The sequence below is a fragment of the Coenobita brevimanus genome, chromosome 93 (genome assembly GCF_032717465.1).
Source record: "Coenobita brevimanus isolate Jiangsu-jjx chromosome 93, ASM3271746v2, whole genome shotgun sequence".
Taxonomy (NCBI): domain Eukaryota; kingdom Metazoa; phylum Arthropoda; class Malacostraca; order Decapoda; family Coenobitidae; genus Coenobita; species Coenobita brevimanus.
This window is the reverse complement of record NC_137046.1, coordinates 27,501,064-27,525,508: the sequence shown is the minus strand read 5'-3', so window position 1 is coordinate 27,525,508 and position 24,445 is coordinate 27,501,064. Positions and strand designations below refer to the sequence as shown.

Sequence of the window (24,445 nt, the reverse complement as noted above, 5' to 3'; positions counted from 1 at the left end):
TTCGCCTCACATCCCACACCACTGCCAACCAATGTAATAACTGAACTGAAACAACAATCACTGGTCTGACCGAGATTCCACCTCAGGCCCACACGCGATGCACATGTTACCACCAAGCCAAAGAGAAGATCCCCCCGCTTTGCCTCTTAGCAACCCGGGCTTTTATAGACCACATGACAGTACCGGGAGATAAATGGGGACAAACCACCCAAGGGAGGACAGGAGGTAGAATGCCCAATGGGGCAGGCCTGGAGAGATCGAGAGACTGGGTGTGGCCGCCTGGCAGGTAAGGCACTTCTGCTTAAAGTAAAGCGTATGTTTACACAAGTATCTTGTACCATTTTCAGGTTATTCCACTGTGACGAAACTTGCATCCTGTTAAACGAAGGAAAGCTGTGGTGGTAAGAGCAATGTGTACGTTGTTGACTCAACTTACATGGACAAGCTGAAACTCTTCCATCTTCAATCTCCCTGTATCCATTTCTTGGTATTGGTCGATACAGCAAATGTTCTCGTTCTTCAGCTTTGTGAGTTTACGGGGCGCCTCAGAATAAGTACGTAGATTTTAACCTGCACACGTGCGCCCTGTGGCCAAACAATCTAGGCATTACAACGTCTATTCATGTAAGGGAAAATTAACGTAAAAGTTTTGTTTGTCCAACTATATCACTAGGTAACAACACCAAACATATCATTATGCTACTATGGCACTTTGGTATATGTATGCCGTACGTAAATTCACTAGGCCGCATTAAACCATCAAAGAAAAATCCTTCACATGGAGAAACCTAAACTCGAACACATTTGGTAATTATCGTACAACAACCCAGCATCTAAGAATGTAAATAATAATTTCGCTTACTGCAAATAGGCCTTAGTTGTATGATTACCCTAATTTACAAACGCGGGATAATAATAAGCTACAATAATATGTTTACGGACATTATAAAGTAAACCGACATTAGCATTTATGCAGTAACAGTGCTACATATTGATCAGTTAACGAAGTTCTACTGTTTACATAATAATACAGATCAAAGGTTTAACTTGCTGTGATAGGATTCAGTTCTGATATTCTGTGCATCATAAGCCAGTCACAGTATAGTACTGACTATAACTTGCGGAACCGAAAGTGTGCTAAATGTAGCAAAGCAGTTCCTCCCTCTAGCAGCATCTGTGACAACTGACACCGGCAAGGCCTTAGTTGTTGCCTGACTGTTGAAGTGAGGGTATATTGTTAACGTGTAGTCAGTTAAACCCTAACATAGTCCTATTGGGCAAGACGATTTTTACGCACGCGTGCCCCCAGCTATTCATTTCCACCATGGTAAGTGATTTATAAAGGTTATTTGCAAATATCAAGGAACGATAGAGTGTAGATGCACTTTTTTTTTTTATAGGAAAGTGCTCCTCCCTCATTTTACCTTACCAGAAAACAGAATTAGCTAATATATTTTCAGAGAGCTTGATTAAGGAGTTAATAGTTAGTGGTCACTATATAGACCAGACAACGTACCATGATCTTGCATTGTGAAGTGGTTGGCAGAACTAATATTATTCACGCATTTTAGTAATTGTATATACAGGTATAATGAAATGACTAGTTAACGATGATCATAGGCATGCTAGACGGGGGGGGGGGCCAGTCCTCCCAGGGCTAGAAAAACTTGTCTTTTTCAGGACAGATCCTTGTGCTGGTATGTTTAATAGGCATTGTGGTTAAATCTATGAGAATCCTCCCAGTATTAAGAGGGCATTCTAATGTATGCAGCTAAGTTCCTGTAATTGCTCTTTTTTTGTGTGTGTGTGTGTGTGTATAACTCATTTCGGGAAATGAGATTTTAAGTACCAGTATAAAATTTCTTTGTGTGTGTGTGTACGGTATATATATATATATATATATATATATATATATATATATATATATATATATATATAATGTGTGTGTGTAATATATACTGTATATAGATAGACACACACACACTCCCGCAGTGGCTGAGTGGTTAGCATCGCTGATTGCCAAGCTGCCGACCCGTTAGCGCCAGGGTTAGAATCCTGGGATCGCTTGGCTCAGGTGTCCATCCACCCGTTGTGGATTGGTAGGTAAAATGAGTACCTGGGGTAACACCTAGGGAAGGTAACAGTGGTGACCTGGATGATGCAGTGGCCTGAATAACCCGCTACAGGCTCAAAGGCTTATGTTACGGAGATGAGCACCGCGGCTAAATCGCCTCCAGGCCTCCCTGCCCCCTGCCATTTCACTGCCCCTCCCCCAGCTCAAACCTCCCTCTCTCTTACACCTCTACTCCATCTTATCATCGGTCTCCCTCTCCCTCTCCACCCTACCACCTCACTAACACCCCTCTCAAGTTTCGCTTTCCATCCTCTCACCACATGGACAAACCACATTGTGTGTGTGTGTGTGTGTGTGTGTATATATATATATATATATATATATATATATATATATATATATATATATATATATATATATATATATATATATATATATATATATATATATATATATATATATATATATATATATTCATCATCCGGACCTCCTTTCCCACCCTAGGGCAGGGTGAGGAGTAGCAATGTCCAGACAGCCCAAATTTGCCCAGTCCAATTGGCCACGCTTCCCTTCACTCATCATTCAAGCCCCCGGAATCCTGGCTCTATCGGATAGGCCTATGCCAAAAACATTCACCACGTTCTTTAGCTTCACATAAACTTATCCTATAGAGTCAGTCCGCACGCTGCCACGTTAAAAAGGGGTGTCACATCCCCGATCATGCACTTCTCACAACATTCATCCAGCCAGCTCTATCTGTTATCAGTTCCCTAGCTTCACGGACTTCCAAAGCTCTCTTCCTCATACACTCATCCACCATATCTCTCCACCTTCTTCTTGGCCTACCTTGCCTCCTCCCTCCGTCAAATTCTCCCAGATATACCTTTTTCACTATTCTGTTGTTAGCTATCCATTCTCTGCACATGACCATACCGGTACCATCTTGGTACACCTTCTTCGATTCTGGTGTCCACAGACTTCCTCACTCCACATCCTTCACGATTCACATTATTTCGTATCCTATCCACCCTCTGTACTCCACGTACATTCCTCAGCAGTCCTATCTCCAATGCTCATACTCATGACTTTTCATTTTCATGCCACACCATAGTCTCACATCCATATGTTAAAGCTGGCACTAACACTCCTTCATGTAAGCCTCGTGCAGCTGCAACACTCAAGCCTCTGTTTCTTATCAAGGCCTTCATTGCACCAGCTACTTTTCTTCCTTGTGTCACTCTACTTTCCACTTCTTTTACACATTTTCCTCTCTTTTCTATCACAGCATCCAGGTATTTGAGCTCTCACCAATTCCAGTCTCTCTCCATTCACGTAACATCGCACTGGGAGTCAACCTCTCTCTCAGTAACCATCACTTTACTCTTTCCTACATTTTTCTTTTATGTGTCCAACTCTGGGGATAGGCTTCACAGCCTGCTATCAAGGCCCAGCAGTCCTTCATACAATACACCTCTGCATGTCACCACTTCGGCGCTAACACCCACCGTCCATAATGAATACATGCTAAGGCTGTCTCATACAGGACTGTTGTTTTGGTATTAGCGGAGGTATTTTTACGACATGTCGGCGGGTGTTCTAGTAGATCAGTAAAGTCTGATTTTATCAAAATCAAATCCATAAACTGTTCCCTGTCCCAGTGGGGATTTGAACCTGGGTCCGGTAGGACTGCAGGCCACCTCTCTACTGATTGAGGCACCACCTCTCAAGGCATGATGAAATACAGGCCATGGCAACTGAGGACGCCACTACACCCCAGGAGGGGACTATGGAGGGGTACGGTATATGGCGCGCGTGCACCGTCCATGCAGTATGGACATAAGTCCCACTGGGCCACACGCCCCTATTCCTTGGAGTGCGCCCGGCGCAACCACCCCAGTCAGAGTGCACTACCTTTCGGCTGAGCTAGCCCTCGCCAGGATCGGGGTGGAGCTGAAAACACAGCTCCAAGCATCATCCCAGTGATGGCCTGTAGCTGCACAAAACCAGAGATGGCCTGTAGCTGCACCCTTGTGATGGCCGGTAGCCACACATTAAAAAGGTGACGGCCTGTAGCTGCTCCAGGTGCTGTTGAACCCCCCTGGGCACGACACCAGTGACGGCCTGTAGCTGCGCCAGTAGACAGGAGACGGCCTGTAGCTGCGCCAGTAGACAGGAGACGGCCTTTAGTCGCTCCTCACCCACACGGCGCCCTTCATGCGGGACTTTGGCAATGGCCTGTAGCTGCTTCCATAGGCAAGCAATGGCCTGTGGCCGCACTTCGTCTGTGGTCCCATCAGGTGATGGCCGGTAGCCGCAGAGACAGGGAAGGGATGGCCTGTAGCCACCCTCTGCCTGTTGCCCAAGGGACCTCGGCGACGGCCTGTTGCCTTGCCAGGGAAGGACGCCACCAAAGTCCCTTGCCCCCTGTGACTTTACAACATGAGGGCAACCTGCACTCAGCCCTGCCTACCGGCGGGGGCTCAGGTCGCATCTCCACCCACCAGGACCGAGGCAACCTCCAGGAGGAGGACTTCCAACCCGAGGCCTGGTGTTATCCCCTGGGTTGTTCTCCATCCATTCGGCCCCTGAGGAGGACCCACACTTGACGGACTCCTGCTGGGAGCGACGCTGCAGCCCTACCATGACAGTGGCTCAGCAGGAAGGAGACCGCAGCCGACAGACCCTCGAGGGTGCCCCCAGGACCCCGGGGCGAGACCTCTCCCCTCCCCGATGAAGGCGACGCCCTTCCCCCACCAGGCGCCTGCGGGAATACCTACAGAACCTGTTTGGCCTCAGCCCCGAGGGCCAGACCACAGTCCCCAGCTTCAACAGTGAGGGGCCCTTCACCACGCTCCTGCGAGTTGTCCCGTGGCTGCGGGACAAAGGAGGGACTCCTGAAGGGACTCCACCAATGCCAGGCTGACAACTGTGAGTCCCCAGGCTCTCCCCCATTCCCTTGCCCCCCCCAACCAGTGATTGTGATACATAGTCCCCACAGAGACCAAGACCGTGCAGTGCAGATAAGAAGTGAAGTCCAGTGCCATTGATAAGGACTCTGGTGAGAGTGCATACCCACCTTGTGCAAAACGAGAGGTAAAATTCAGTGTCATAATAATAACTCTTATGACAGTGCATATCCACCTTGTGTAAACCAAGAGGTAAAATCCAGTGTTGGAGCAAGAACACTTGTGACAATATACAGTATACCCTTTCTATATTCACAGAAACGTAGTCAGTGCCAGGATAAGGACTCTTGAACTACCCTGTGCACAGTAAAACCCATATCTCACCCTCTCTCTGTGAAACGAGCTACACATGTAAGGAGTGTGAAACTGTGTATTACCTATTTACCTAAATTGAGCCTATTGTCTATCTTGTATCCTGCGTGATACACATAACCCATTTCCCAGCCATGTATTAACTTTTTATAGCATATCGTGTGAATTGTCTTCCCGTTCTATAGCAGAGTATTTGCCAATACTGTATACATGTAAGGTTGTTGCCTTGTGTTTTTATGCCCTATTCCTCTCACACTGTGTCTAAGCTCCGGTTTAGAAAGGGAACCCAGCTATACCCTAGGCGTTATTATGGCGGGAAGCTGACCTAAAAACACCTAGCATAACACACGATGCTTACGGACATCAGCAAAGCTCTGCACTAGCCTAGCAAGTCCTTGTTTGGTATTTGCAAGTACAGTAATCATTCCAATATCCGACGTAATAGAGCCATAGGTAGGTCCGGATATTGGTTCTGTCCGGATATTGGGCCCCAGCTTATGGACTTGTACTTATGGACCCTAACTCAGAGAAACACCTATACAACTCCCTCTGGACATGCATAGCACCTATTTAAGACCCAAATCACACCAGTAAGGCACATAAATGACTGAAATAAATGCAAAAGAAACATAAAATGAGGGTTTAGAAATAGGTTCATACAATAATAAACATTCTGGTGACTGGCTCCTGGACTGGTACTTATGGACCCTAACCTAGCCTAACTCAGAAAAACACCTTCCTACTGCACATGCATAGCTCCTAACATCCTATTCACACTAATAAAGGACATTAAAGAGTGAAATGAGGTAAGTATAGTATGGAAAAAAGTACAGTATGAAACATTCTTATGTCCGGATAGTGGGGATGTTCGGATATTGGGCGTCCGGATATTAGAGTGATTACTGTAGTACTGCATCATCAGCATACAACAAATTTGAGATACTCCATCCATCACCATTCATTACAAATGCTATCCCCCTCTCCATTACTCGTGTTTTTACTTATTTCATCACCCCATCCATGTATATATTGAACAACCATGGGGACATCACACATCCTTGTCGCATGCCCACACCGATTGTGAACCATTTACTTAGATGCCCATTAACCCTTACACATGCTTCACTACCATCATAAAAACTCCTGATGGCACCTAGCAGTTACCATCTACACCGCACATGCGCAAAGCTTTCCACAATCCTTCTCTGTCCACTTTGTCATATATATATATAATGGAGAATACGGGATACTCCTATACAGTATAGGTGGAAGCTGGTGGCTACCATCATCCACTTTGCAGTCATGCATGTGTTTCTTCCCCTTTCGCATTCTTCGTCTATTCTGACCTCTCTTCCTAGTTGGCCTATTTTCCCACTTCAGGTGGATCTACAATGAGTGACAAAAATAATGGTTTGCTCTGAGGAAACAACTTGCAGTGCTGGGAGGTGGGGAGTACTCGTATACCTAACTCAGGGTGAAGTGGAGCCTGCTAGGGTGCACCTGTTAATTGGGTGGAGAGGCAAATGCTGCGTCCACCAGGAAGCAAATTTCCAAACTGTTCCCCGCGCCGTAAGGCGCTGTCATCCACAAAGGAACATCGGTTCACTGCATGGGATGGCCATGTAGGACGGTTGATGGGTCTGCTTGGCCATCAGTGTGGTTGATCAACAGTATATTTATAAAATATTGGTAGATAGATAAATATATAGTTATGTTATAAATTTATTCATGAACTAACCTTATTTAGTTGTAATTACTTGGAGATCAGAGCAACCTCATGCATTCTCAAGACAAAAGCCTTCTTCCCCTTCCCCCCCCCCTCCTCTGAATATACCTCTCTGTCCACTTATGACGGGGACGATGTGAATGCCCAGTGGAAGTCTGAAGAAAAAATTAGGTCATTGTAACGAGATTCTGACATAGTTATATGTATGGCCAGTGTTTGGGGCAAGATTCAGTTGCAACTGAAATCTGAACACTGACAATTCCCGTCACAAGTGTTTGGCTGTAGGTGCTCTGTTGAACATAACAAATACAGTAATCCCGCATATTTCGCGGTAGTTAGGTTCTTGTAACCCCCGCGAAAAGTCAATTCCGCGAATACTCTATTAACAATTGAAAACTTGCACTTGTGTCCACCATGCTGCCCATCACACAGTCCATGTCCATACTGACTGCGAGACAATTCGCCGTCAGACAATTCCCCGTCAAAACATGGACGATTCCCTTCAGAACAATTCGCACCCTGGACGATTCCCCGCCATTCTATAAATATACTAATCAAAACTTTCATCAATATACTTATTATTAATTAATCAATACTTTAATAACTATATTTCAGGGGGATCCAGCAAAATCTATGTTCAGTAGCGTAGGTTCTGGATATTATTTATTAGTTGCACCTTTAGTCAATAATTAACTTGTTTCTTCCTCGTTGTAGTCGCCTTTGAATTATATTCTAGCGTCACCCATAGCTATCTTCATTAATGAAGGCGAATTGTTTTGTGTTTGTTGTGACTGCGAATTGTCCCGAAACCTCCATACTCATCCCGAAATACCTTCTTACAAGATTGAAAGCACATACTCCATTATGAAGGAAAAACGTAAACACCGTACTGTAATACACAATTATCTACACATTTATTAACAAAACAGTACAAAATAAAAAGATGCATTAACTGGTGATAGCAAACACTCGCACGGTCGTTTCTTAGCTTGTCCAGTAACACAATTTTCTCTGCTAAGGTCATAAGTTGATCGTTTTGTCAGTCTGGAGTTCTTACTAATTGTATTATTAGCCTTTGGTGAGGCTGGCTTACGTCCTGGGGTCATGTGGAAAGCAAGTGGGAGGCAAGAGGCTCATATCATAGTGTGGTTACAACCACAACATCCACTTACGGCAGGCAGGCATGGACTGAAGAATGCGGGGCAGAGAGCAGTGTTACCATATCCAAACAACGAAATTATGCTAGGGCAATGAAAAAATTATGCTAGATTGAGCATATTTGTTCCAAGTAGAAAATGAATTATGCTAACTTGAAGGTAAATGATAAAATTCTATACATATTCGTGCAACATATTAATTATGTATTGTTTACTATGAAAATATTAAAATGAACCTACATACAGTAAGAGGATAAATATCGGTATCTACCCATACTGCATTTTCCCACGAAACTTACGTTTTTCTGATGGATTTTGATGTGATTCGTTCGATTTTGAGCATCATTTCCGTCGGAAATAACCAGATTTTGATATATGCCCCCCCCCATCCCCCTGAAATAATGAGGGATCTTTGGGGAATCGGGGGTTATAGGGAGGGGGGGAAACACAGAAAATGGTCATTTCCGACTGAAATGAAGCTGAAAATCGAATGAATCATACCAAAATCCATCGGAAAAACCTAGGTTTCATGGGTAAAGTACAAAGCTCAAACTTATCCTAACCTAACCTAAAACCTAACCTAACCTAATCCAACCTAACCTAACCTAACCTAATCCAACCCAAGCCCAAACTGAAAGTAACCAACTATTCAAACATCTTACCTTATTCGTCTCTCCCTCTCTCTCTCTCTCTCTCTCTCTGATTTGTAGCTTTTATAAAATTATTCTAAAAATATTCCATTCCATTCTAAATTATGCTAGAATGATTCTAAAACTTCTAATATGCTAAAAAATATTCCAGACTCGAAAATTTGATCAAAATTATGCTAAAAGAATAAAATTATGCTAGATATGGTAACACTGGCAGAGGGGCCACGGGAAAGGGACAGAGGGTGGCGTGAGTTTACCGCGCTACAATTGGAAGCTGCGGGAATTTAATTTTTTTTTTTTTTCTGTATATTCAAGGATATTTTTGTTGAACTTATTTATGCTAAGAAAATCCGCGAGAGGGCAAAACCGTAGACAAAAAATCCGCAAAAAATGCGGGATTACTGTAGTTCCATACTGCGGTAAATTTATCTGATTTTAGAAGTCAGTATCTACAAATGTTTATTTCTCGTTTATTACACCTGCGCTTGCTAAGCAAGAGAGGGTGATGTTTTGATTGGTGTGTGTGTGTGTGTGTGTGTGTGTGTGTGTGTGTGTGTGTGTTCTTACCTAATTGTATGTTTACAAGAATGAGTCAAGCTTGTACTATCCTGTATATTAACCTGCCACGTCCCGTTGACGTATATATATGTCCACACGTTTTGTCACTGTAAGTCCCATTGACGTATATAAATGCACATCAATTGCAAGGTCCCTAATTTGCACAATTTTCAATTTTCATGCGTGATTTTTGGTACGTATACACGGGACACCTTCCTTTACAAGATGCTAGGCAGGGACAATGCCTTACCCTGCATGATCTCCCCCCTCTCCGCACGCCATTGTTTCAGCAATTCACCTGTTACCAGTGACCTGTCCAGTAAAGACATGTCGTGCCACGGTACGAAATTCAGGGCCAGAGTGATTCCCCAATCGATGACAGTGTGGAGGACAAAGTTTACGTAGCATTAGAGGAAGAAACAGTCAGAAATGATGATCAGGTAATGTCGCCAAAAAAGGTTGATGTGTTTGGTAAATAAAACAATTCTTATATTGCCTATATTACTGTGTGAAAACCAATATACTCTCGTACTACATATAAATTCGTACCAAATAAATAAATAAATACCGTTTATGAGTGGTGTGGAATAGTTACCCTCCAATAGAACTCGTTTTTTTTGGAGCCAGCCTGACAGAAAACCCAGTAAGGTAAGGGGTACTGGTACCTGTATCGAGTATTTTAAACCTCAGGTGAGTGATATCTCAATGAATTTTCGATGTTTCTCACCAAAAGCGGAGGTTTGAGCCAAAAAAATTTTCCAAAATTGGTCAGGATTGGGGGGAGTTAGTGGTGCAAAATTGGTCGGGATGGGGTGGGTTAAACCATTTTTTTCATACATATCCTTAAACTTATGAATAGTTTTGGCACACTATTTCATTCGGTAGTGCATTCCACTGATCAGTTGCTCTATTTGGTAAACTGAAGTTCCTTATGTCTTTATCACCTCTCTTTTTATGTTTTTTTTTTTTTTTGCAATGTCCTCTTGCTGATGCTTCCCCAAAGGTAATATATTCATTTATGTCTAATTTCTCTTTCCCTGAGATGCAAGTCATATCTCCTCTTTTCCATCCCTCCTGTTGTGTTGGTAGATTCAGTTTTTCTAGTCTTTCTTCATAGCTTAGATCCCTTAAGCTTGGAACCCATCTTGTAGCCACCTTTTGTACTTTTTCAGTCTTATGTGTTTTTTGGGAATGAGGATTCCAGACTACTGATGCATACTCCAAGGTTGGTCATTTGAATGGTGTTATTATCTTAATCAGTATGTCTTCATTTATATGCACAAATGCAGTTCTCATATTAGCAAGCAGTGTATACATGTTATGTACCTTCTCACTGATGTGGTCAACCGAGATAGTCTGTTATTGATAATCGCTCCTAGGTCCTTCTCCCCTTCCGAAATTTTTAGGGTTGATCTTCCTAACTAATAATCCCAATCTGGTCTTTTCTTACTTTTACCAAACTTAATACTCTTGTCCACAAAACTCCATTTGCCATTTATTACTCCATTCATGAAGCTTATTTAATTCTTGTAGCTCTTTGCAAGAATCTGTGTTAGTAATTTTCCTTTGTATTTTTGCATCATCCACAAACATATTTAGATAGCTTCCATTTCCACTGTTACTGCCTATGTCATTTGTATGTACTAAAAATATAATTGGTGTTAGGACTGAGCCCTGTGAAAATCCGCTGGTCACTTCTCTCTATGATGAGTGATGTCCCCTTAGTGCTGTTCTCATTTCCCTTTTTCTGAGAAAATCCTGCATCCAACAGTACGGGTTGCCGGTGTTATTTTACAAGCTGCCAATATGCAGTTCAGTAATATTACCATCATAAACACATAGAATAAAACCTAAGAATGCTAATGAACCTCCGTAACTCCATTCACAAATCATTATTTACAAAGATATTGAATTTAATAAAAATTTACCATAATACCATACTTTGGATCTTGACACTGCCAGTCTGTGTAAAAAATGTGTGCGTTCATATGTGTGTTTCTCCTGTCTACTGTGCATGCGTCTTCTAGGTCTGTTTCAGCCACTCATAGGCATACTTTTGGTTGCATGATGGTATTCTACCAATCAGTTTGAAGTGCACTCTTTAATTCCTTCTGGGTAAAAAATTCAAATCCTTCTCGCTATGGCTTCTGACAAAGTAGAACGTGATCTGTGCACCGGATGTGATTTGATTATTTACGCTTTATTAAGCGATTCCACTCGGTGGTTTTTGATGCGTTCTGAGTTATGTTTGCCATTGTTTTCTGTCGAAAATGTGTCATTTCACCTCCTCATCCAGTGAAAGGTCATGATTAGAAATGAGGCAAAATAAAGCATTTCTGACAAATATGAAGGTCAAAATCACTCCAATCTCATCAAAAACTACCAGAAAAATATACGGTACTGCACAGCCTGGGAGGTGTATTGGCAACTTGTAAAAATTTACCCAGGTTGCCTTGGATACCTCCTTGATGGTACAGTTTCCATAAAAGTCTCTGTTGCAGTACACTGTCAAATGCTTTCTTTAAATCTGAACAGATACTGTCCACCCATCCTTCTCTTTTGTAATGTTTCTGCAACTCTATCATAATAGCTTAATAGATTAGTAACACATGATTTTCCCTTTCTAAAACCAAACTGCATTTCTGTTATCATACTCTGTTCTTCTAGATGGTTTACCCAAACTTTTCTTACCAGCTTTTCTAGTACAGTATCTTACAACATTGGTCAGTGATACTGGTTGGTAGTTGATTGGATTCTATTCCCTTTCTTGAATAGGGGAACAATGTTTGCTTTTTTCCAAATATCAGGTAGTTTACCTTGACCTAAGGATTCCTTGAATATTATATATGATGGTCTGCTTAACTCCTCTGCACATTCATGTAGCACCCAACCTGAAATTTCGTCAGAACCATATGCTTTTCCTTTGTGTAATTTACTTAACTTTTCCTGTACTTCATTTTCTGTTGATAGATCTAGGAGAAGAACGATGGCCATCAACAACAGCAGCTATACAGTGCTCGTCAGAAGTATTCAGCGTTGTCCGCCGGGCGCGCAATACTTATGGCCCAAAAAGAATCACCCATTTTGGGGGGTAAGAATTGAGCCACAAGTTTGAGCTCCGAGCATGACGTCACGGTAGCCTGAGGCCTTCTGATGCGCTGGTTGGTTCCCGCCTCAGTCGCCCACGGGCTGCCTGAGAGAGAGGAACTCCGCCGAGTGTCCCTCTCAAATTGCGCCATTTTTTACCGAGTGTCCCGCAGTGTTTTGGCCTTCAAAACTTTGTTATGGCACCTACCCGTGAACTATCGAGTGAAATCATATCCCAGATCATTGCTCTAAAGGAGGCAGGCCACCAGACAAAGGAAATTAGTGAATTGGTTGGTGTGGCACGATCGACAGTGCGTCGTTGGTGTGCGCGGTTTCGGGAGGAAAACAGTGGTGAAGTTCCCACAAAGAAACCGAGGTCTGGTAGGCCTAGGAAAACTTCCCCAAGGTCTGTTAATGTTTTAAAACGTGCAGTGGAGTTTAAACCTTGTGTGAGTGCAAGGAAAATTAAGGAGAGCAACCCAGAAGTGTTTGGTGAGGTGTCAGTGAGAACAGTGTCTCGTAGGGTGCATGAGCTTGGTTACACAAGTCACAGGCCTGTGAAAAAGCCTCTTCTCTCTAGCAGCCAGAGAATTCGTAGGCTTGCCTTTGCTAATAAATATCTAAATTGGGGTGAGGAGCAATGGTTGTCAGTGTTGTGGTCTGATGAGGCAACGTTTAGTGTTACAGGTAACAGAGGAGCATGCAAAGGTAGTGACCCACTTGACCCACGGTATGTAGAAAGCACAGTTAAACATCCTGATTCACTCATGGTATGGGGTTGTTTTTCAGGGAAGGGTTTGGGGAAGCTTGTTGTACTTCCCAAGAACCTCAGAGTGAATCAGGATGTTTACCTGGAGCTTCTGTGTGATCATTTACCAGACTCCTTCGAGCTAACAGGTGCACGAGTGTTTCAGCAGGACGGTGCACCTGCTCACAAGGCCAAATCGGTCACCAATTGGCTTCGTGACTGCGAGGTATCATTCATGACAGACTGGCCAGGAAATAGCCCAGACCTCAACCCGATTGAAAACCTCTGGTACCTCGTAAAGAAGAGTCTCCAAGGGAAGGACGTGAGCTCTTTGCCTAAGCTGGAAGCCGCCATTCGTGACTCCTGGGACAAAATACCCCTCCAGCACCTCAGGAGCCTCGCCCTTTCACTTCCAAGACGTCTCAGGTCCGTGAAGAAACGTAAAGGCTACCCTACGAAGCACTAAAGGTAAATAAAATGCATTATTTATATGTTTTTTCAATGTTGAAAGGTTTGTTTCTCAGGAGGGACGCAGGGCGCCCCATACTTCTGACGAGCACTGTAGAATGACCAGAAAGGAAGCTATAGCTGAAGGCACAGATAGAAGGATTGAAACCATAAGAGGGGAGTTTGGAAATTAAAGATATATGCCAGATTCAATTGAAAGCCTTTGAGATGTCAAGTGCAGTGGCAAAGCTTTCGCCAAAGTCCTGAAAGGAGGATGACCAGGAGTCCGAAAGGTAGATGAGAAGATCGCCAGTGGAGCGTCCCTGACAGAACCCATACTGACGATCAGAAAGAAGGTTGTGACAGGAAAGGTGCTTTAAAATTTTTCTGTTAAGAATCGACTCGAAGACTTTTGAGACACGGGATGTTAAACCAGTTGGATGATTGTTAGAGGGTTGGAAATGGTCACCCTTTTTTGGAACTTGCTGAATGAGAGCAAACTTCAAGCAAGAAAGTAAGGTACAAGTTGACAGACAAAGGCAAAAGAGTTTACCTAGGTAGGGTGTAAGCACAGAACCATGGTTCTTGAGGACAACAGGAGAGACTCCATCAGGCCCATATGCCTTGTTAGTATTAAAGCCAATGATGGCAGAAAATACATCAGCTGAAGAAATTTTAATGTCAGCCATGAGGAAGTCAGAGGGGAGAGGTGATGGAAGAACAGCACCAGAATCATCTAAGGTGGAATTGGAGGAGAAAGTCTGAGTGAAGAGATCTGCTTTATCAGTAAGACATAGTTACAGAGCCATTAGAATAGAAAAGTGGTGGGAAGGACGATGAGGTAAAAGTTGTTAGAAAGGTTTTTGGCAAGGTGTCAGAAGGAACGGGAAGAACTTGAATTGAAGAGTTGAGAGCATTTATTGCAGATGAAATTATTTTTAGCAGAGTGAACAACAGACTTAGCATGATTTTGGGCAGAAACATAGAAAAGATGTGATTCAGGGGTGGGTTGGCTCTGGTACTTTTTATAGGCCCTCTCCTTGATGCGGACAGCATTAGAACAAGTGTGATTAAACCAAGGCTTTCTTGCATTAGTCAGTGGATATGGAAAGCGAATGTATGCTTCCATGCCCAAGAGAATAACCTCTGCAATGCGCAATGCACACTCAGATGGCTCCTGGCCATGGAAGCAATGATCATTCCAGGAAAAATCAAAGAAGTACTGCCTGAGGGCCTCCCAATCCACAGCTCCAAAGTGCCACTGACGACGTTTATTTGGAGGGTCCACAGGCCATACCGGAGCAAGAGGACAGGTCAGGGTAATAAGGTTGTGATCGGAGGAGCCCAACAGAGAGGAAAGATTAGCAGTGTAAGCAGAAGGATTAGTTGTAAGGAAGAGGTCAAGTATGTTGGAGCTCTCTCCAAGGCGGTCAGGGATATGGGTAGGGTGCTGTACAAGTTGCTCTAGGTCATTAAGGATAGAAAAGATGTAGGATTGTTCACCAGGTGGATCAGTGAAAGGAGAGGAGAGCCAAAGGTGGTGGTGAACATTGAAATCTCATAGAATGGAGATTTCAGAGAAAGGAGAAATGAATAGAATGTGTTCCATCGTAGATGTAAGATAGTTGAAGAATTATTCATTGTCAGTAGAATTAGGAGATAAGTAAACAGTGTAGATATATTTAGTCAGAGAATGACAGGAAAGCTGAAGCCAGAGACTCCTATTTCATAATAATCACAGAATTTTATATATATATATATATATATATATATATATATATATATATATATATATATATATATTTCTTTAAGCTCCATTCCCAATCTGTTTCTTAGAAGTACTTCTTCAAGTCATGATAGTTGCCCTCTTTGTAGTTTAGACTTTGTGGTTCTCATTACTGGTAACCATGTCATATGCTATCCTGAAGTTGCAGTTTAATGCTGCGTGGTCGCTTTTGCTGAATGGAGGGTGATACATTATATTGTCAATATCATTTTCTTGCCTAGTAAATATAAGATCTAGTACTGATGGATCACAAAGTCCTCTTTTTCTGGTGTTTTCCTTTACATGGTGTGTTAGGAAAAACTCCTGCACAAGATCTAGGAGCTTTTGATCCCGACATCTTTCATGGCCTCTTATATGTAGAATATTCCAGTTCATATTTGTATTGTGGTTGAGAAGATTAGGAGAAATACACTGAGGTGGTTTGGACATGTGGAGAGAATGGAGAATGAAAGACTGACCAAGAGGGTGTATGTAGGTGAGGTGGAGGGAGGGAGAGGGAGGGGTAGACCGAGGATGAGGTGGAGGGATGGAGTCGAGAGGTATATGAGGGAGGGGGGGTGAGTTGGGGGGAGGGTAGTCAAATGGTGGGTGACAGAGTGACTTGGAGGCGTTTTGTCTGCGGCCACCCTTTGCGGGATTAGGGCGTCGGGCTATAGATAGATAGATATTTGTATTGAAATCTACAGTTGATATAATTCTTTCCGATCTCTCATCCATTACATGTAGTAATGTTCTTGAAGTCTGAATTGTACTTTCTGCCAGGTCTCCATATTCGCCTCTTTCTCAAGTGTTTGTTTTGGGCGGCATGTTTAAATTTGCCACAGTTAATTTCCCTTCAGATGTGTTAATCTCCAATGCAATCAGTTCTACTTGTGATGGTATATCAATTTTTATTTCTTTGACCTGTAGATTTCTCTTTTAAGATTATAGTTCCTCCTCCTTTTCTCAAATTTCTCTTTTCCATATATTGTAGGCTATTCCTCTAAGTTCACCATATCGTTTGATATCTCTGGGTTTAATTTTGTTTCAGTTAGGCAAATATGTGGTTCCTTTTCTTTGGTATAGTCTTTCATCTCTGATAATTTAGACACCATTCCATCTACATTTCAGTTCATCATCTTAATCTTCTTGTTTACATATTTGCCATAATTTGAGTCTACTACCTTCCTTCTTTTTATTCCCTGTTGGTTACATACCACTTTTGGTACCTGCAATCCAATTACTTTGTTAAAAAAATGTTCTCTTCCCGTGATCTTTCATCGTTCTTTGTTTTTGCTTCCTCCTTCTCGTTTAGTATTCTCAATTCGTCTTGAGTTAGGCATCATTTTTATCCATACAGCATTTTTTTTAAATTCCCCCTTTTCCGTGAGTTTGTTTGCATTTTTTAGTATTTCCTCCACAGTGTTCACACTATGGAACGTTACTTTCAGGGGCCTCGACTTATTTTTCTCATATTTCCCTAGCCTGTTGTGTTCCTCTGTCTTTATCACAGATTTCCTGTTACTTCCTTCAGTAAGCACATTATATTTGCCAACTCCTTTTTGTCTCTCGAAAATGTTTTTTATTTCTTCATCTATACCAGTGATTACCATAGATTTGTTGATATCTGCTTAATCTTTGACCAATTCTTTTTTTTTTTTTTTTCTGCGACTTGTTTCTAAGCCTTTCCTTACCTTCATCATTTCAGCAGTGGTGTACCGAAGTGGGGGGTCCCTACGGCCATGGCCCCACCCTTTTGCATATATATATATATATATATATATATATATAAATATTTGGTCATACTTTCCAGCATTCCTGTCTATTCTGCTGAAGTTTTATGAAAAAAAAAAAAAAATGAGCATTTGAATTTTAGTAGCTAGTATAAGGTTATTGGAGAGACTGAATCATAACTCGGTGGCACAGAGTACTAAAAAATGACTTCAGAATATGTTGTATTTATGTCGTATACCCATTCCATATGGCCTCAAAATGATAAAATTGGCCAAAATGCAAAATTTTTTCGTGGGGGGGGGAATAGCGCTCCCCCCCCCGAACCCCCCAGCTGTACGGGGTAGCTGCGCTCGCCGGAGTCATGGGCTGCACAGTTAAAGATAAAAAAAAAAAAAAGCCCCCCCCCTCCATTTCAACTTTCTGGGCAGTATACGTAGTTTCCACATCATCTTTTTTTACTTTGCATCACTTCATTCACCTGGGTTATCTTCTCTTCTGTATCACTGCTTTGATTTTTTTCTGATTGCTTGCTTGCTTAACTGAATCATTTCTTAAATCCTCCATGATACTCTCATGGTTGACAACTGTACTTGCCATTTCAGTAATCTAAGTGAACCCACCGCAACTGACAGCTCATCTATTGTGTCTTTTTTGTGTAGCACATTTGCTAATTTTTCATTTTCTTCCATCTGTATGTGCAATTGCTTCATAGTTTCATCCATTTCACGCTGAAAAGCCTTCTCCAGTTTATTCACCCTCTTTGCTAGTTTGTTACATGTTTCCATTTCAACCAGTTCCTGGTAGTTTGTGTGTGTGTGTGTGTGTGTGTGTGTTGTGTGGTGAGATAAGCTGAAGTTACGACACTTATCAGGACTGAAAGGTGCCTCCACAAATTTTTTGTCAGATTAAGTGATTGTATACCGATATGGACCAGCAATGTATGATTAGATCCTTTATTTGTAAATAATTGATGGCTAACTAGCGCTGAAACTCGTATACCGGTAAACCTTTTATTTTATTATCGGAAGATGGAGATCACTGGCCTGAATAAGTGTACAGGTAGTTGGTGTGAGGAAACGCTTCATGGCTGTTATCATGAGCCCGCATACTAATGATAAGAGGTCAAGAGTCATCTTATTTGAGAGCTCTTCCCCCCCCCCCGTCATATTTGAGAGCTCTTTCCCCCCCCCCTCCGTCATCGCCCCATTCTAGATTATTGTGAATGATTCTGTATGAAAATATTGTATATCCATTAATAGTTCTGACCGCATATTAACTTTGAGCGACCTACAGTGGTCACGTAATATTTTGAACACAGTAAATATATATAGTATAGCTCCTGACAATGATATCTCTCCCAATCCTAATAAAATCGCCTGACCGCTAGAACCCAGTGAAAATAGCTTCTTCGTCTTGAAAAAGTTAAAGTAAAATAAATAAATAATGGTACAACTTTTTTTTTTTTTTTTTTTTTTTTTTTTAAAAAGCAGACATGATAATCTGGAAATACTAACTTACCGGTATATGCACAGACACAGATGAACATTTAGCAAGGCGGAGTGTTGAGGTATGGGTCGGCCGAGATAGTGTACAGTAGTCGTGTTACGGTACTATCTCATAATTCTTTCACCCCAACCCCAATTATCACACTACCTCCTTCGCCATCATACATCTACTTTCGTCATGTTCATACACCGCTCGTTTCATTACCGTCACGCTACTCCGCGACACAACACTATCCCCTACCACACACCGCTGTCTACCACCATTGCCTTCACGACCATCACATACAAACTGCCTACACCGCCACCACCACCACCACTACACAAGACTTCTTCCACACCGGTATATCACCACCACCACCACTGCACACCACTCCTTCCACACTGGTACACCACTGCACACCACTCCATCCACCACTAGTACACCATTCCACCCCGACCACCACCACCACCGATAACTACCTTCACCACCACACGCCAGTCCTCCATCACCACACTACACTCAACAAATACCTCTAAATCCACTCCAACGGAAAACATACGAACCGGTGCACTTTTCTCCCTCACCCAGAATACGTGTCTGCATCATGAGACAACTGGTAGGCTTAAGACTCGCTCTTCCCTCCCAAATGACTGAGATTCCGTTTAACTGTCAACGAAGAGCAATGGATATCTGCGCGAGCAAACTGATTGCCGTAATTTTTGTGTGTGTCGCGGTGGGGGCTCTGAAATTTTGTGTCGTTGTGGAAGTTGAAAGTGTGTGAAAACAGAGAGAGAGAGAGAGAGAGAGAGCAGTTTTATAGCATCCATCTCCAGTTACCAGTATCCAGGACAATCAATATATACTATGATAAAAGATCAATTCAGCGAGGTTTAGTTTTAACGTAGGGGCGAGTCACCTTGGTTATTCGTCAGATTAGCCATCCACTTGGCTAGCAACTTAACTGAAAGGGTTTAGGGATCTTTGTCAGAGTAGTACAAAGGATCCTTAATATATTTCTGCGTACGGCTTACAAAACCCTTCAGCCCGATGGTACTTGTTACACCAGTATGATTGTGATACTATCAGGTGAGTTTTATCCAGCTTAAGAAAGAGCCCCTGTTAGTATAGGTGTTAAGGAAAGCTATATCCTACCCTTCTGGCTCAGATCATTCTAGTAAGCTATATAAAGTCAGCAGAAGGTATAGTAGCAAAACCGAAGAGGTTAACACTCTCCTGTATGTTATTTATCAGTGTAGGTATAAATGTAAATAACAAAGTACAGTATACGAAACTGTTCTAGACCAATGCAAAAGTTACTAGTCAAGGAAGAGGTTCCAGAATGCCTCCTGCATGAGCAGATGAGAATATCACCCCAAATATAGTCTCATTACCGTACTGCACCTCCAGCTGTCTTGCTTGTTTCATCTCATTCCTGACGGTCATTTCCAGTGCACAGACGAACGTTGGTAACAGTAGTCGCATATACTGTATAGGACTGTGCAACGAATATAGTCAACACAACTCACAGGGTATATCCGTTGCTCACTTACAGGTGAAAATGCCAGGTTATTTATTTAGTTTGTTTTACCGTAGCTAAAAATAATCGTTTACAAACCTTACACGTCGGTCCGATGACGCTTTATAAATTTTATTCTTGCTACCTTCAGACACTTTAAAGTTTGAAGGGCCCAATGGACGCTTCTACCCGTCACCACAGACAGTTTCTTCGAAGTTAAAATCGTCTGGAATTGGCAAGAATATACACTAATCTGAAGGAAGGGTTTAACTGCCTACCCATCTATCATCCAGTCCTTTGCTTTCCCATCAGGAGCTTAGGGGCCAAGGTCTAGGGTACTTAGTTTCGATATTTAAGGCGAGTGATCAGTCTTATATCCCAGAGTGTTATATTGTGAGCAGTTAAAAACAGCCATCCCTCTAATTTAAAAACCTTAAGCCACATCCTTAACTCACTAGACCACCAGGCATCCAATTGGGTAAATGGTTACCCCCAGCTTAGTAAATGGTTTCATGAGCTACAAGCCATTTGGCTTCACCCTCACTGGAGAGACGTCAGATGACACCATTATGTCAAGCGAGTACGGCAGTCTAAAAGTTGAATTAGGTGTCTGGGATTGCTTTTCGTTTTCACATACTATCACTTACTGGTATTTTGTAAGGGCTAACTGCTTCTTGTTGCATGACTGAAAAGGAAGGCACCAAGAATGGTATGGGCTTGACTCCACGCCGGAGAGAAAAAGAAGTACAGAGGAAGAATTAGATGGTCAGTGTGAATTTCACTGGAGGGAACAAGTGTTGGGCTGAACTCGAGTGCATACAGGATTTTTGTGGGTATGGGACAGTCAGACACGTACCGGTAGGTGTGACTGGCAAGGAAAGCGCTCAAATATGCCAGCAGACTACGATACGCACCCATTGAAGCTAAAACTATAGACTTATCTTTCAGTGCAGATGCGAACAGACTGAGTAGAGACATTTTGCCCAGATTCTCTTGAATTATTTAGGATTCGACCTAGGACCTCAAGGTTAATGGCAGAGTACCGTAAGCGTTCTATTACAACACGTCCATCCCCCTCCCCCGACTGTGCAGCTGGCCACCCAAGTTTGTATACCGTATCAGCTGGGATTTGAAAACAATAAACCAGACTCTCTTGGAAAATCAAAATTCCGTGATGCTAAACGTTTCTTGTACCTTCATATAACCTAAGTACGCGGAAATATCCGGATTATATTAAACTCCGGAACCTCCAGCCGACTGGACAGTAGGTAAATCATGACAAACTAGAAAGCGCTCAGAGAGCACATACTTCCGCCAGTGCCATTGCTATTAAAATGGATCCGGATCCGAATCCATGTATATAGGATTCGGATCCGCCCCAAAATTTAATCAAATCTTTCTCGGTTCATATCCCATTTCCACAATTTCATTGAAATTCATTGAGAAATTTTGGAGATACTGTGCAGGATATTCCGGATCCGGATCCGGCCCAAAAATTTATCATTTTTTCCTTAGCCCATTGCCCAGCATTACACAAAATTCCATCAAAATCCGTTCATAACTTTTTGAGTAATCCTGTTAACACTGACCAAGAAACCAACGCAGGGTAAAACAACCTCCTCAACGGAGGTAATAATGCTCTTAGGATATCCTGTGTAGTTAATGAATTATAATTCATTCTCGAGACATCTGTAATAAATAAGTGTTACTAATTTTACCTTTTACTACAGAATGATAAAATATACCGGTACGGTTCACTAAAGTTAAACTATATTGGGCTACCTTGGCATAACATTTCTTAGAGAGAGAGAGAGAGACGCACACGCATCCTCACCCTGTCGCACGTGCACGATCGCATCACATGACGCACGATCGCGCGCGCTCACACACACACACACACACACACACACACACACACACACACACACACACACACACACACACACACACACACACACACACACACACACACACACACACACACACACACACACACACAATAAAATGCACTGTCTTTCGATCCAGAGTATCAAGGCTTTTACCAAAAATTACCTTCTGAATATTGCAGTGTTTGCCGTATCTTTGCTTGGATAATGACTACAAGTTTGAGGCCAACGAAGACCTCTCCCCCACCCCTCCGACCATACAGTCTAGTTTGTTTTATTGAGTTTTCCTTTCTCTGGGCGTTTGTGTACAGGGTGTTGTATCTTCCCAGCCGAGGTAAGTCTGGCGGAAGATAACTAACAGCATGAAAAAATCTAACTCTCTAGTTGTCGGTGATATGGTGAATTTTCAGTGGATGTAAAACTTCTACTAGAACAGAGTTCGATTTAAGCTTCAAATGGTACACTATACAAATATCTTTTTTTAGCGTAGGGAACTAGGACCAGGCTATTCAATCCCAATATTTAATCTATTAATGGCCAAGGCTCCTGTGTGGGGGATTTTGAAGGAAATGTGTTTAGCGTCCCGCCCTCTACCTATGGGCCCCTGTTGGCAACGATCATAGGTCCATACCCTGGGGTCTCTCCCTTTATCACCTTTGAAAATGCCTAACTGCGTCCTTTTTTTTAGGGACCCTAGGCATCAATAAATCAAAGAAACTGACAGATTTGTTAGTATTAAACTCATTAGTACCAGGGTTCTTGTGTGTGGGATTTTGCTGGAAGGGTATTTAGCGTACGGCCACCCGCCTATTGGCTTAAGTTGCAAAGTTCATAGGTCTGTATGCAGCCCTGGGGTCCCACCCGCCTTTATTAACGTTAACCTTTAAAAGTGCCGTATTCCGTCCTTTTCAGAGGAACCTAGGCACCAGTGGGTTGATACAAGGGTGACCAACTTCGCTTGCGTCTAAGAGGCATTATATGAGCAAGAAGTTCCAACTATTCCCCGGATGGAAACCCTTACGGGTCCCATCAAATTGAAGTGCCTTAACCCACTACACCACCAGGCGTCCATTTGTTTATATGGTAAAAGCCGAACACAGTAAGTTGTGTCCAGGATTACAAAAAACCATGTCATATGGCTTGTCACTCACTGCAGTCACCTGTTACACTACATCGATTGAATGGATTGTGGGCGACTCGGCAGCAGCAACAGCAATAACAGGAGCAACGAGTACGAGGAAATGAAGATTCCATGCGTGCCTAACAGTATGGAACATCAGACACCAAAGTAGTGACATGTGAAAGTGTGTGGCAAGTAGAGGGACTGCTGGACTCAGGGAACGGAATGGCAAGTTTGCGTTCTGAGTCGTTCACAGTGTGCACCAGTATTAATTGGCAGACCGTTCCACTTGTATCCAGCACTGTATTTGTCGCTAGTTCGATTCCATGGTGCGGTACTCCTTGTGTGTTTGATATACACCAGAGTGGCTCGTCTTAGTAGCTTAAGCTACTTGGAGAGTTTCGTAAGTAAACCGGTTTATAATTACCGTTGCCAGCACATACGGTAGAGTTGCTGCATTTTTTAGATTACAACCGGTTACAAACAACGCAGAATAGTCATGGTATTTCATTGTTAACATTGTGTAAGTGAAATCTCCGGATATCTAATGCAGGTCCTAAGCGATTTCTGAGTAGATGAAAATTTACTCAGATAATTTATACTCCCTCTTAATATATGGATTAAGTGATACAACTAGTAGCGTTATAAATATATTATAACATTACACAAGACAAACATGTAACTTCACAACGCAGGCATACATCATTCATACTTCCAGCATACCAACCACTTTTACACAACTATAATATTTAATATGGTGGAGCTGAAGACCGAGGTGAAGACGATTCAGAAGAGAGGTGCCTGGAGAAACTAGTCAACTCCACCATCCTTCATAAGTCTCGAAATCCTATAGGTAGTGCCCCAACTTGAGTCCAAAAAAATCCCAGGTACAATTAGCCAGCAATACATGTGGAGTAAAAGCGGACAGTCCAGCATCCTGCAGTAGTGCCAAGTGCAATCACACACATAATTCCTCAGGCCACGGCTAAATTAGGACAGCTGCGAACTTCCAGTACTGAAGAACAACCTGGCGTCTCCTTGACGGCTACAGGGGGACTCTTACGTGTGCACAAAATACTTGCGCACTCTTGGCTTATTGCTTGGCTAATAAGAAAGACAAGGGTTGTCCAAAAATACGGAGCTCTGGGGGTGAAGTGAGCCATACCCAGCACACGGCACGCTCTGCCTAGTTGAGAGAATACAGGGATCAGTTC

General features: G+C 42.6%; 2 protein-coding genes across 4 annotated transcripts in view; one reads left to right on the top strand and one right to left on the bottom strand.

The window, feature by feature from the left end:
• Positions 1-575, bottom strand: part of Polr1C (RNA polymerase I and III subunit C) — a 98,319-nt gene extending 97,744 nt beyond the window's left edge. For all 3 annotated transcript variants that reach the window (XM_080282374.1, XM_080282373.1, XM_080282375.1), the window contains exon 1: positions 437-575. In XM_080282374.1, coding sequence (XP_080138500.1) covers positions 437-481 — 45 coding nt within the window. In that variant the 5' untranslated portion in view covers positions 482-575. The remainder of the gene's footprint in view (positions 1-436) is intronic.
• Positions 576-1,216: 641 nt separating this feature from the next.
• Positions 1,217-24,445, top strand: part of Trpm (transient receptor potential cation channel, subfamily M) — a 933,145-nt gene continuing 909,916 nt past the window's right edge. The window contains exon 1 of the mRNA XM_080282376.1: positions 1,217-1,327. The gene's annotated coding sequence lies outside the window, so the exon portion shown is untranslated. The remainder of the gene's footprint in view (positions 1,328-24,445) is intronic.